Source organism: Pogona vitticeps, chromosome 1 (genome assembly GCF_051106095.1).
Source record: "Pogona vitticeps strain Pit_001003342236 chromosome 1, PviZW2.1, whole genome shotgun sequence".
In the NCBI taxonomy this organism is placed as follows: Eukaryota; Metazoa; Chordata; class Lepidosauria; order Squamata; family Agamidae; genus Pogona; species Pogona vitticeps.
In genome coordinates, this window is record NC_135783.1 from 73,306,226 (window position 1) to 73,320,956 (window position 14,731).

Here is a 14,731-nt window from a genome sequence, read left to right on the forward strand (position 1 = left end):
AGCTTAGAAAAGCTCCACTTTAAGGGGGGATTATAACTGACCATATTGGTCTAGGGAGTCTGGAAATTTTAGTCCCAAACAAGGTTTAGTCTGAATTCACTGTCTTTCAGGGTTTTCTGTAAAGCAAGGATGGCATTAATTTATAGCCATTGGCCATTTCTAGGGCAGCATTGTGGCTTAGTTTTAGTCACGCATGGTCTTTTCCTTATGTATTCCTACAAAATCTAAAAGTGTAAATGAGGTAACATGTAAGTAACCATTAATAATTAATTGTGCCCAGGTTAATATCTTTTATGAATACACTGACATACACACAGGTTGCTGTAGTTCATTGTTTTATTTTGACATCAAAAATGAGAAAATCTTAACAGATCAGGTATCCGGCTGATTCCCCCCCCCCCAAGCAGTTTGTAACATTCTTTCAGAGGCAAAAAAAAAGGGGGGGTTGTTACATTTTTTTCATTTAATGAAGCAATATCCCAATAAAACAGACACCAATTATACCATTGTATGCATCAGAAAAAGAGCAGACTAATTCAACCAATACATTATGGCACATGAACCTCATAATAAAAGAAAAGCTTGACTATGAAAGGGTATTATAGTGCACAGAAGCTTCATTTTAAAAATATAGGTATATGTACAATCTGGTGGCTTAAAGTGGCTTCTTGAGTTTATTCTCTGACTAGCATCCTTCTACACATTTTGAATGGGCACTTCAAGATTGTGGAGTAAACTGCATTTTTTTTAAGGTGCACAGCAGGACAGCATTCCTACTAAATACAGGTTTCCAGCATGGCAGCATATAAATTTTAGGCACATCTGAATGCAAAAAAAGTTAAGATTTTTTTTCTTTTTTCTTTTTACAAAAGCTTTTTTTAGGACAGTGCAAAATTGTAGTGCTCTTCAAAAAGGCAACAATCGCATACAGAATAACATTAAAGACATAAACACATTAATAGTTGAATTACAACCAAAAGGTGCACCTGTAAAGAAAAGGCTTTTCATGTAAAAGGAACTTTTTGGTACCCCGAGGTGTCAGTCGCCATTCCATTCCAGTGATATTCTGCATGTTATGACTGAGAGCTTAAAAACACTGTGCTAAGGCTGAGCTTGGCTGAATGCTCCCTTCAGAGCTGAAGACACACTTCACGAAGCCACCATCTATCGGGGAAAAAAAGCTTTTGGCATAGCTAGCTTGCAAGGCAGAGCTACAGATTCATTCGACTAGTGCTATAAAAAAATACCACAAGTGCTTGTATCTTCAACGGTCGGCCTACCTCAGAGCTGGCTTTTAGCTCGGCATTGAATGCAGCAGCATTAAGAACATGGGTATAAAGTGAAGGCTCAGGTTCACACCAAAACAAATGGCAAATACTAGCACCCTAGATCCAGCAAGAGAGAGCTGTATGTGGAAGCAGCATTCAAGGTGTGTGACCAATGCACACTGGAGTTTTACCCCAATTTCACTGAATCAGCTGGACCTATTCTTTAATAGTGAGGGGAGCACGAATCCTGATTCGTTGTAGTGAGTGATATTATAACACAATCCACATCTAGCTGATTGTCACTAGGACAAGGCTGGCCCCAGTTATACATAGAAGCACCCTGTGCTCATGGCACAGCCTGCAAGGTGGGAGGGAACTGAGGCAGTTCAAGACAGGGTCATCTCCTAAGACTACTCCAGCATGAATGGGGTTGGACACCAACATCTCTGTGATTTTATGGACCCTTTTCCCAATCTTCATCCATTAAGTGGAGCCCTTTTTTAGCCTCTCTTTGACCATCAAGACAGTTTTTTATAGGGCAGGATACTACAAGATGAGGAATAGCTTTCCTACCAAAGAACATAATTAGAAAACAGCTCTAATATAAGAGTTTACCTCCTCCACACAAAATCTGGGCCATTGTTGCTTCAAGAGTTCTGAAACTAAGGCAGTGAAGTTTTCCCAGGCTGGATTGGGCTAAACAGGGTTGCCTGGAAGTGCGGTGTGAGAATTAGAACAATCCTTGCATCCACATGTGGGGATCGGGTGGGTACAATACAGGACACTACAACACACTTCCAAGCAACCTCATTTAACTGTTCCTCACTCAGAGCCTCCACGCCCCGCACCCTCTCTTGTCTCTTCCTCTGTGAGGAGTGGGAAAAACTGGATTTTTAATTTATTAGTAAGTCACTGCAATGGCTTGCCATCAAAGTGAAACAACATTGGACTGTAAGAAAGAGAAGAAAGGGAAAGGGAGGGAAAAAAGACATTCCCCCTACATCTCCTCATCTGTCTACCCATCTGTAGGGAGCAGGAGAAAGTTGCATTTTATTTTATTTTATCTTATTTTATTTATTGGTAAGTGACATTGCTGCAATGGGTTACCATCAAAGTGAAACAGCACTAGATTATAAAGAAAAAGAAGAGGCAAAGACACTAATCTTTCATTGCGGCATATGTGTAGCTGGACATGGGGGTGGTAAGTATTTCCCCATCAAAAAGAGGAGGATGAATGGATGAAGATGATTGTCTACAAGAGGAGATTTGCTTGAGAGTCCACAATATCACCAAATATAAATGGCCTAAATCCCATTGCTAATCCCAAGTAAAGCTGGCTCATTGAATCAATCACTGAATGGTAGATCACATTAGCTTAAATCCCACTGGGAATCTCTAAATGGGATTAATAACTGGATTTCAGTCAATAACATCGTTTAGGCTCAGGAAGAAGAAATTAGAATCAGCTTTTTTTTTTTTATAGGAAAATGAAAGAAGAAAAATGACCCTCTTTTGTCTTCAGTGAACCTTTTAACAAACCTTATAAGGCCAATTAATCAGATTTGCAGCAACATTAGGTTTCCTATTTTGCAAAGTTGGATATGAGGTGTTTTTAAACAAAAAATAACAACAAAAAACAACAACACAACAAAACAAACAAAACCTTTGTGCCCTGTTAGGATACCTTCCAGAGCTGACATTACATGAGGATTTTGGTAAAAAGCATAATTAGCTGCCCTGAAGGTCCTCTTTGCATTACAGGATATTTTCCTTATCTTGTTCATTACTAGGCTAAGATAGTGCTGCTTCGAATATTGTAATGTAAATATAAAAACTGATATGAAATAGTGAGTCTAACAATCGCTAAGCCTTAGGCACCAATGATTGCATATGAGAGAAGATAGCTGAAAAGTATAAAAACAAAATGTGGTTATTTTTGTTTGTTTGTTTTAGTTTGTTGACTGGGGTAACAGAACAGCTACATTCAGTTGTCTGACAGGTGAGCTCTGCATGTGTGCGTTACATGTACACAAATACACACACTGCATCGTTTAAGGTGCTTTCAGTAATAATGATAAGACAACATTTTTAGCAAACTAACAATTAAAAACTAATCGCTTTCCTTTACATTTAACAGTTTTAATAGAAAGAAAAACATTTCTCCCTAGGACGCCCAAGCTAGAGTTGTGACGAGTATGTAGATGTTCAAGAAACACAAGAAACACACATTTGTCGTGGCAATTTGTTTTGTTTGCATTTCTTTACTTCCTAAGCTAAAACAACCAATTAAGTGGCTCTTCATCAGAGTTTTATGAATGGCTGACCTTAGTTTAAGTTTATTTAAGCCTCCTGCAATAACTGCTTGGGAGAACTAAGGAAACTGCTATCTAGATCAACAACAGATGGATTTGGCTGGACATATTTCCATTCCAGAGTTCGGTGGCTCCCCAACGCAATGTTTGTTCCCCCTGTGGCACCCACAGAGCACTTGCGCCTGGCAGTGGCTCGCCACTCCCTTCAGTGGAGGGAAGGCTCTTGGTGCTTTTCGTGCCCTCTTCCAGAGAAAAGCCATTCCCAGTGAAGTGAATGGAGCAGCCTTTGCAGCCACAGGACACTCGGGTTGCCCATGAAAGCTCTGTGCCCACAGAAACCAATGGATGGAGCAAACAGCAAAAATTATCCCACTATAAAAAAAATTAGCAAATTAAATTAAATTTATTATAGTGCAATTCCATGTATACTTAGAAGTCAGCCCCTTTCAATTCAATAAACGTTCCTCTCTGGAAAGTGTGTAAAGGGGTTATGGCCGTAGTGTTTACACACACTGGGATGTAAATGGATAAAAACTGCTTCTTATGCTAATTGTGGCCCCACACACATTTTGACTCTCCTTGCTTATACATCATCAGTCAATGCAATACACAATTACATCAATAACACAGAAACAAGCTACAACATGAGCACTTTAAAAATGCATCTTTTTTTTTTTTTTTAAACAAGGCACTTTGTAGTCCTCAATAGCTTTGGAGAAATTTCAATGCGGAATCGTTCTTTTTAAATGTTTTCACTGCTAAAGACAAATACATCATTACATTACTTTGAAAAAAAGGCCACTAGAAATGAAGCTCAGGACAGAAGCAAGTGGTGAAAGCTCTTAAAATAAAGGCGAGATGAAAACTATTCACAACATTAGTGCTGTAATGCTTTCGCAAGCTTTTTTTTGGGGGGGGGGAGAGCACAATAGGTATAACAAAAGCAGCGAACAATGACCACCTGCAGGTTTAGGTCTATTCTGACCCAAATGTGTGCTCATCCCTTTGGTTGGGGTCAATATGTGCACAGGCAAAATGGCAGAAGGCAAGTCCGTTAATCACTTCACTCCATCTTTCTGCCAGCAGTTTCTCCACACTGAGCCCATTTGAACCCTGAGAAGCATCCAAAAGAGTTGTTTCGGTTACCCAAATGATTCTCCTGAGCAGTACTGATTGCACTGAGCCCACCTACAGGGGAAGGAAAACCAGACACCAGATAGCATGTCACCTTGTCCAAGACCTTGTTTAATGTACCACACAAACAGTGAGGATCTTGTTTGCCTCTGGATGCTGCTCAGCTGCATTACAAAATGGCAGAACCAAGTGGAAGGGGCAGACCATGCTGGAAGTTCTTATTCCTGTGCAACACCTTCCTGAGGGCTAGTAGCACAGATAGAACTTCCCACAGGATCAGTCAGATTTTATAAATCCACTCATAACATCACCCAACCTTTGATACGTTTTTTTAGACAAAGGTATGCAGTTATTTGGTTCATATTAAACTCCCAGCCAGTGACTGTTACTGCCTGTATCGATCAATCTGAGAGGTGCGAGAAGTACCTCTGTTAAGAATCCTTTAATTTCAATTACAATGCAGAAATTAGTAAACCCATATCTTCCAATCTGTCTGTTGTGGCCCAGCTAAGAATTTGGCATAAGAAAATAAAGTACACGTCTAATAGTTGTCAGAAAAGGCTGTGTCCAGCCTACTGCAGACACCACTGTAATCCCACATAGGATATTCTAAACCTTGTCATCATTTTTTAAATTCTTTCTCTAGAAGTATGACTGAGACTGGGCTCTAACAAAGTCTGAACTCCTCCACCTTCATTCTTTTTAGTTTGTGCGTGGGGGTATTTACCAATAAAAGGCCAATAAAGATTGCATGTAAACATCATCTACTCAACTCAGCTGGAATTTTTGTCCAATTGATTTCAGAAAGAAAGGCCACCCAATTTCTCACTCTGGGACCAGCAAAAAGTCTTACAGGAATCCTGAGTACAAACAAGAAGGATTGTTTTTGGATTCCTATATTCTGTCTAAAAGGATACATGTTCTTCTCTTAAGGTTCTCATAATCAACGTTTTGGAAATCATGTATGATTGGCAAGTACTGGAGTGCTTCTACATGACATGGGTTCAGTCTGAACTTCAGTCATTTGTAAATGGGATTTTCAGAAACCTGTAGGCTCATTGAAATGCAGATTCTCACATTGCTTCTGGTTCAGGATGATCTTCATGTTTGTTCACATAGCAAGGTGGCAAGGAATGTTTTGAAGTGGTGGCCACTGCCAGCTGGTTCTTGGGCAACTCTTCACTTGTGGGAGCGACTCTGGCATGTAGACGATGAGCATCCAGCATTTCCAGCAGCAAATCGTAAAGGGGCACCACATTCTTACACTTCATGTTGTAGAGGTGTTCCATTCCCTTATTGCTGTGAATTCATCAAAAGAAAGAGGGAAAGGAAGGAGGAAACATGCTGTTACATAGAGAAATGATACTTCTAGGTTTGGTTCTGCCACTAGTCAGTATTCTGGGACACCACAAGCCACAATAAATCAGTCGTATGAATGGTTTCCTACCAGATCATATCTGAAATACACAACAGACATTTCAAAACATGTTGATTTCAATATGGGATAAACCGCAGAAGCCTCTGTGCTGCAGGGTCAGAAGACCAGCAGTCGTAAGATCAAATCCATGTGACAGAGTGAGCTCCCGTCGCTTTGTCCCAGCTCCTCACCAACCTAGCAGTTCGAAAGCATGTAAATGCGAGTAGATAAATAGGCACCACCTCGGTGGGAAGGTAAAACAGCGCTCCCTAGTCATGCTGGCCACGGGACAATGGAAACTATCTTCGGACAAGCGCTGGCTCTACAGCTTGAAAAACGGGATGAGCACTGCCCCCTAGAATCAGACACCACTGGACTAAAAATGTCAAGGGGAACCTTTACCTTTAGAGTAACTTAAGTGTTTCTCAGTTCTCATTACTGCTAGGGAAGACTGCTAGTCCATAGCATCTGGTACACACCTATATACTACCGTACAGAACTACAGCTGACTAGTTCTTTTATTCTCCTCCAAGCCTCTTTTGACTCTCAATTATATTTAGAATTTCAGACCTGACAACACTGTTCACACATAAACACATACATGGCACAACTAAATACAATAACGGCAAATTAAATGGCTTTGTTCACTGATCCTCTTTGCCGGACCTTGAAAATTACCTACAACTTGTACTTTCAGTAGCTGTAGTTTAGAGAACAGTACCAGTATAGTTTTAAAAGCTACAAATAAATAAATTAAAAGAACTATATGTCAGGATTTTTAATCCGTTTCTGCATTTACAGTGAGACAGTCTCTAGAAACATTCAAATAAACTCATAATGAACAAACACAAATACCAATGTTAGATTCTATTCTTAATTGTTTATTAGAATGATTTACACTGGCCTTCTTCCCAAAGTGGAACCAAAGAAACAGGATAAATAAAAAGAAATACATAATTATTAAAATGTTAATTAAATTGGCTATTATATTAAAAAATAATACAATTAAAATATTTTAAATGTCTTCACTAAAAATGGTAATTACAATAGAAAAGTGCAGCTTTTTGTCCCTTGTAATACAAAACATCTGCTATTGAGTTTGGAGTCCTGAAGAAGCAGGAAGAGAAAAATAGTGCAGAAACTGAATAGATGACGCTGTCTGGTAGAGTGTTGTCTTAATATCCACACTCATCTGCTATAGATTTTAAAATCAAATTAGTTTCAAAATCTGGTTGGTGTGTATGTTTGGATGATCATCTGCATTCACATATGATTAATGTGGTGATCCTCAACTTCAGATGAAACATTTGTGTTAGTGGTGGGACTCCAGAGGGCTGAGGCAACATGATGGCCACCATGTTGAGGCCACCTTCTTTGTCTCAGAAAGCTCTGCATGAAAGGAGGAACTTCCCACACTTCCAAAGCTAGCCAATCAGCTAGGCAGGGCTCTATCTGGAGGATATAAAAAGGGCTGGTCTCGGCTTGCTGGCCTCTTTCACTGTTGGGGCTTCAGCAAGCAGAATCAGGTCATCTGGAACAGTGCAGAACAGACCAATGAAGGCAGAAGCAGTGAAGAAAAGAACGAAGCAGCAGCAGCAGCTTGAGGACTACAAGGAAGCAGTGGAATTGGCAGTGGTGCCATACTCAAAGGAGCTGAATTTACTTTGTGGCTCAGGAGTGGCAGGGCTGCTGCCTGAGTGAGGGTGAAGAAGTCGTGGGAAGAAGAGCAAGGCAAATTTGGGGACAGTTGTATGCCTGGAAAGAAGAATATGAATAGTTTTTTTTTTAAAGAGATGGACAAACTATCAGGAGTAATACAGAGGTGGGGTGACTGCTGGGAGGGCACAAAGAGAACTGGTATAGGGCAGTAGACTGCCAGGAGAGGCACAGAGGGGGAGACTACCAGGAGTGGTCTAGAAAGGAACTGTATTGTGGTATACAGGGGCAGTCTACTGGGGGTGGTGCAGGGGGTGAGACTACCAAGAAGAAGTGGTTTGGAGTTTGGCGTACGAAAGGGGCAGGTCTGGAGGTGCACAGTAAAGAGTACTGTGTAGGCAGAGAAAGTTAAGCAATAACAATAATGATTTTTTAAAAAAACAGACAAACATGCACACTGAAATAAAAGGGGATAAAGAGGGCTTGCTTGCAATTTGCAAGGAGTGCATAGTGCATGCAGGCATGTAAGGTGAAGCAAGAACTGGGTGATAGCAAGGTCAGAGACCTCAGGAGCTCTAAAAGGAATGGAACTCTGGGTCAGTGGGCACATGGGGTGGTTAGTTTGTAGGTACAGAGAAAGTTTATGGGGAGGGAATAAACTCAGGAGTAATAAGAAGGCATCCTAATAATACTGTTGTCCTCTTGCAAGTTTTTTTCTGATTGCAGGCATGCCACCTAAGTAGGGGGTGGCCACTACTTCTATTTGTGGCCCTTTCCCCTCCCCTGCAGCCTGGGGCTGGCGGGGAGGGGAAGGGCCTCAAACAGGAGTAGTGAACAGAGGTCCTCCTGCCACCAGGATGACCACTGAGGAAGGAAGTGGATTGCCCGGATATTGTGGATAACCTGCTGCTCAATCTTTCACCCACCATTAGAAAACTGACTGAGCAACTGGGAGATCAACAGCATGCAGGGGGTCTACATGATGCAACATGGGGCCAGCCCTCATGTCTGCTTCCTTGCTCTTCCCAGCGTTTTGAGAGTGGATTTGGAGACTGTTTTCAGACTGCCTGGTACTGCCTGGTATTGCCTGGCACAGTGCTGTACGGACTGTATTTTTATTTTTTGGCTTTTTTAAAATTTTGGATTTTTAAAAGGTGTTCCCACCTTCCTTTGCTGCCCTCTTTTCCCCCAATATGTGCTTGTATTGGCTTGTCTTCATTGAAAAGGTGCTTTTCAAGGTGATCTGTTGTCTGAAAGGTGCTTGGTTTTTCCCAGAAGGTGTTTGTCTTGGCTGAAAAGGTGCTTTTCAAGGTGTTCTGTTGAAAAGGTGTCTGTTCCCTCCTTCCCTCCCTCTTTTCTTTCCCTTTTTTAACCTAAGTCAGGTTAAAAGGAAAAAAATCTGCCCCTAGTGGTAGGAACGGATTAACCGGCTTTGCATTAGTTCCTATGGGAACTAATGATTCAAATTACAAACCGCCCCTTGACCTAAAAACCAAAAACAGCAGGAACGGATTAATTGGTTTTCAATGCATTCCTATGGGAAATGCTGATTCGATTTACGAACTTTTTGACTTACGAACTTCCTTCCAGAACGGATTACATTTGTAAGTCGAGGGTTGACTGTACTACACTGGGAACTTCCCCTTGAATAACAAGGATCCTCTGAATCCAGCTACCTAAACAGCTTAGAGAAGAAATAATGAATGGGGGATATACATAAATGTGTTTAGTTTGTTAAAACCTGACACTGATGAAGGAAAAATGCTAGGGCACAATAAGAAAGACAGTAAGAAGAAAAAGTGGGAAGAGGCTCTTTCCAGGTAGGCAGTCCTTCTAAAATTGGCTGACAGGATACACTGCATTCATGGGAATGGTTCAAGCCACCTACCCTGAACAAGGGTGACATCCCACCAACCATTTCAGCAACATGTTCCACGCAATGTCTTTAGCTGGGAATGTGGCAGCCACTGAGTATGATGAGGCTATTAGAAAGAGAATCTCTCATAGCAGGAAAGCTAGGTAGGCTCTCAAAAATGAGAAGTTCTGGCTGTTGTTGGAAGACATACATATAAAAGGAAAGACAAAGCCACCCAGTGCAGCTCAGGGCATTGCTTCCCCTCTTAGCAAGATGTCCCAACAGGTCCACTGTGGTTTAATGCTGAGGGTTTCAGTTTTGGTTTTAGAACACCAGAAGTAGGGATGTCTCCTGTTGGGGAACTGGTTAATTTAAAATCAGCCTGGGACATGTCCAATGTAGTGTGGCAAAAGATCAAGAGTGAGTGTCTGGCAGGCCAAGTAGTTGGTCTTTTCATGCACCTCCCATTTCCTGACATTATAATTTCACCCCTGGAGGTAGTGCCCAAGAAGACGCCAAAGTGAATTCAGGCTGATTCATCGCCTGTCTTACTCAGGGGCATTTCCGTTAATGAAGTGATTCAGCAGGTTGTGTTCGATGCACTCATGCATTGTTTGATCATGCAGTCCGGATGGTTAATCTTGGGGGAAGGTGCCCTCATGGCAAAAGCTGGCATTCAGTTGACTTTCTGCTTGCTGCCAGTCCACTCTCAAGATTTTGGTTTGTTGGGTATAAATGATTTACAGATATTACAATAAGGCTATGCCTATGGGCTGTTCAGTGTCTTGTGCTGCTTTTGAGGTGTTTAGTATATTTTTGGAATGGGTTGTGAAGAACAGGACATTATCTCTACACTTTATGCATTATCTTCCCCTCTTAGCATGATAGCCTAACAGATCACTTGCACAGTTTGTGCTGAGCAGCTACAGTTGTTCCAGGCCATGGCACAGGAGTTAGAGATCCCCCTCACAGAGGATAAAACAGAGGGCCCAGCAGCTAGGCGTATTTGGGTGTATTTGGGTATCCAGCTGGATACAGTAGTGGAAAATTCTTCCTTCCCTCAGGCTAATAAACCCTGCTGAGACTCCTTCAGCAGCTGAAGGCAAGGAAAAAGAGCACCCTCAGAGAAGTACAGAAGAGGAATTTTGAAGAGGTATGGTCATTTTCTGGGCAACCTAGATTTTGTGTGGAGGGTTGTTCCCCTAGGCAGGGCTTTCTGTGCAAAACTGGCTAGGGCCAGATAACAAAGGGAATGTGAGAAGACCCAAAGGCATGGGGAGTATTTCTGAAGCAATTTAACAGCAACACATTGTGGCAGGATCCTCTTGAAGGGGATCAGGTGGAATCAGACATTGCCAGTGGTGTGTACTTTCAGAATCAGTGGTGCACTCAGTACTGGTCATAGCATTGAATGTGAGACGCCAATTGCAAGGACCTGGACTTCCTGGAATTCTTTCCCATATTGGTGACTGTGCACATCTGGAAAGAAGTCCTCTGTAATTGCAAAGTAAACTTCCTGTGTGACAATACAGCAGGAGTCAGAGTCATTAATGTGTTGGCATCACACTCTAGGCAGGTGATGAGGCTCCTGCACAGATTTGACCACACGTGTTTGGAATCTAACATCACTTTTTCTGCAAGGTATATACCTGATGCAAATAATGATGTTGAGGATGCCCTGTCTTGCTTTCAGGAAGAGAGGTTTTGATGGAGACACATAAAACCTCAGATCCCTTTCTGATAGAATTTTGAGATCTTGGGGATGCTCCATAATTCAGGGAGTTTTGAACTTGATGGCTCCTGCAACACTGAAGGCCCATAAGGAGGCAGCAGCCACCTTCCTGGAATTTGATAAAGCCAATGGGGGGGGGGGAAAATTGGCCAGCATCAGAAGACAGAACACTGTTTTATATGGCATACTGTACTTTCAGGATAGTAGTAAGGCCCCTAGGACTATAGGTGGGTGCCTTGCAGTCATTACTTTCGTTAGCAAGCTGCATGGCTATTTGGACCCCTATTCAACCCTTAGCATCCACAAAACATTAGAGGGAGAACACAGAATGTCATCTCCTAGCCAAGAGAGTAGAAAGCCCATTACGTTACCACTGCTGGTCAAGATGATTCAGAGGCTGCTAAGGATAAGTTGCTCACAATTTCCACTCCAGCTTTTTCAGGCAGCATTCACACTGGCCTTTTCATGATGCTTGGAGCAAGAAAAGCAGTTGTGGCAGCAGTACAGGACAAACCAAGGAGGGCTCTTGAGGTGGGAGAGATCTCAGTGTAATCGGCCCCAGCTGCATTAGCTCTGCATTAGCTGCATTGGCTCAGTGGTGGTTCAGGGCATAGGGATGGATCCACAAGGAATGAGGACGACCCCTGGGGGCCTCCTCAGGTGGAGATCTATTTTAGGGGTTGGAGTGGAACCTAGGTACATACCCAGACTGGGGGATGTTGTGCAGTCTCCCCAATCATAGAATAATAGAGTTGGAAGGGGAGTCTATAAAACTATGAATCCCCCCCCACACTGCTCAGTGCAATTTTTGTAAGCCGCCCCGAATAGACTTGGTCTAGAGGGGCGGGGTAAAAATCAAATAAATAAATACAATAAATAAATAAATAAATAAATAAGAATCCAATCAGTAACCGAGAGGTCCATACAGTGGCACACGCCTATGTGGTTAACTCCAATTCTGTTTCCTAGGTTATTATTAGCCGGCAGGTTGGGGCAGTGTGGTGGCCACCATGTTAAGACTGCCTTCTTTGTCCCAGCATAATTTACGTGAAACAAGGAGCCTTCCCATGCTTCCAAAGCCAAACAATTGCATTGGCTGGTAGGCAGAGCTCAGTCTGAAGGGTAAAAAAAAGGCTGGTCTTAGCTTACTAGCCTCTCATTAGAGCTTCTCCCATCCACCCTCCATTTCTACAATTGTATTTGTCTGGTGCACATGTGCATATAGTAAAATAAAAGGGTTTTTAAGTCTCTTAAAGCATTATTGGGGGTGGTTTGAGGCGTGAGGACGGATCCAGGAGGAGTGAGGAGGTTGCCCTCCTCAGGTGGAGCACCTCTTAGGGAGTTGAGGCAGAATCCAGATGCACACCCATTTTGGGGGATGTTGCACACTTCTGCACCCCCAGTTACATGGGGTTCACACAGTGGCATACGCCCATGTGGTTAACTCCAATTCTGTTACCTGGGTTATCACCAGCTGGCAGGCGGGTCGGCTGATGGGTGATCCATCCTCCACGCTAGCACCAGGCCTATTTGGCAGCTGTAACCAATAAAGTTGTCGCCAGTTTTGTTCCAAATAAAATTGTGTCTGTGTGGTTTGCTATAGTTTCCCTTTCTTCCCTCCCTTGACCAACCAGAGCCATTATGCTCAAATAATAATAATGTTTCATTTTTAAAGGAAATAAAAAAGTTAAGAAATATACTTCTATTGGTCTTAAAATTATTTAAGTGTAAAATATATACTGAAAGATAACAAACAAAAGTGAATATGGGTACATTCATCAGTGGTTTTTGTCCAACTTTTTTGTCCAGTCTGCCTGAAACTTGGCCAACATCATCATATCTCAAGAAGTTGTAGAATGTCCTTTAGACTGTAGATACCTTCACATCTTTTACATTGCAAACGTCAGTGTCACCAGCAAAAGAAAATAGGGTGGATCTTTACAAAAAGCAACTGGGCATTTACAGGATGTCATCCCATTTTAATTGTGTCTACAATAAAGACCTCTTTGCATCATATGCCTGGATATAGATAGGCATGATTTCTTGGGGAAAGTAATATAAAAACTGCAGGAGCTGTGCATTTTGAAATGGAAACATCAAGCTGCTGAGAGCAAAGGACAGAAGAAGGAAGGAGAGAAGGAGGATGCAAACAAAAACTAAATGAAAATGATGTAAAGTGAATCAAATGGGGTTGTCATAATGAAAGCTGAAAAGGTTTCTTCCATTGTATGTCCTTCAGCAGATGCTGATAATCCTAGATAAATAATGGAATATCCCTAGAATCACAAATACAAATAAATGTTGATATTTAGGTGAGCATCAACATTCATCAATGTGTCTTGAAGGACTTCAGAGATTCACAAATTTCATTCACCTATGTCAACATTCATTGTAGTGTTGCATAACTATAATGCATTGAATTATGAAGTATCATTGAGACAGCCTTCTGAGTGAGCCCGTGCAATGCTGAAAGGCCAACTCTCTACTCACTCACCTCATGTGCCTGATGTGGGATAGCATGAGGAGAAGTTGAGCCAGTCGTCTATGCTGTTGCTGCTGAGAGAGGCCTGACTTGGACATCAAGTGCATCAAAGTGTCAATGATTTTATCCAGGACACGATGGATATAATCCTTTTCCTCCACAGATTTGAATGTGGAAAGATAAGTATAGATACCTAGTGGAGGAAGAGAATGCATCAGGATTTTGCTTACTCTGGGGCAGACCTAGATCGCATACCTATACACTTTTACTTGGGAGTAAGTCCCACTGAGGTTTGGTAAAGATAAATAGCAGTCATCACAGTTCAGGCCAGGAAAAAAAATGTAACCAACTGGCCAAAACACAATGCTTTCTGAAGGAAGGAGAAACTGTTACCTAAACGTCACTTTCAGCAACATCTCTAAAATCTTATTTCAAAGATTCTCTGGAGCAATCCTTACAAGGTTGTGCAAAGCCACGATAAGCTTGCAGTGTAAATCAGGGGTCAACAGCTTTTGACCCTACAGATAGGAGTCATGTACCATTCCCATCGACCATCTATATCAATCTGCCAAAAATAAATTTTCTACCCACAACTGAGTTATAATTTTTAATTTTTAACAAGAGGTTTTAAATGTTATTTTATTCATTTAGCTCTTGATGGAACTATGGATTTGTATAACAATGCTTTGGAGTCATCTAGTTTGTTACATGTGTAGCAATTTGGTTTTTCGGAGCATTTCTAGACATTTTAATTGACCATAAGATTCATATATCAACAAAAGTTAATACCAATAAATGCAACACTAAAAAATTAATGCTAATGAATTAAGTTGCACATTAATTTTAGTGATGCCACGTTAGGTTTAGCACTATTT

The 14,731-nt window shown here is 41.6% G+C and overlaps 1 protein-coding gene across 10 annotated transcripts in view; it reads right to left on the reverse strand.

The window, feature by feature from the left end:
* Window positions 1-322: 322 nt before the first annotated feature.
* The window catches only part of ESR1 (estrogen receptor 1), a 291,481-nt gene continuing 277,072 nt past the window's right edge, over window positions 323-14,731 (reverse strand). For all 10 annotated transcript variants that reach the window (XM_078383254.1, XM_020805139.3, XM_072995244.2 and 7 more), the window contains 2 exons: window positions 13,869-14,049; window positions 323-6,013 (listed from right to left, as the gene is read on the reverse strand). In XM_078383254.1, the coding sequence (XP_078239380.1) occupies window positions 5,788-6,013; window positions 13,869-14,049 (407 nt within the window). In that variant the 3' untranslated portion in view covers window positions 323-5,787. The remainder of the gene's footprint in view (window positions 6,014-13,868; window positions 14,050-14,731) is intronic.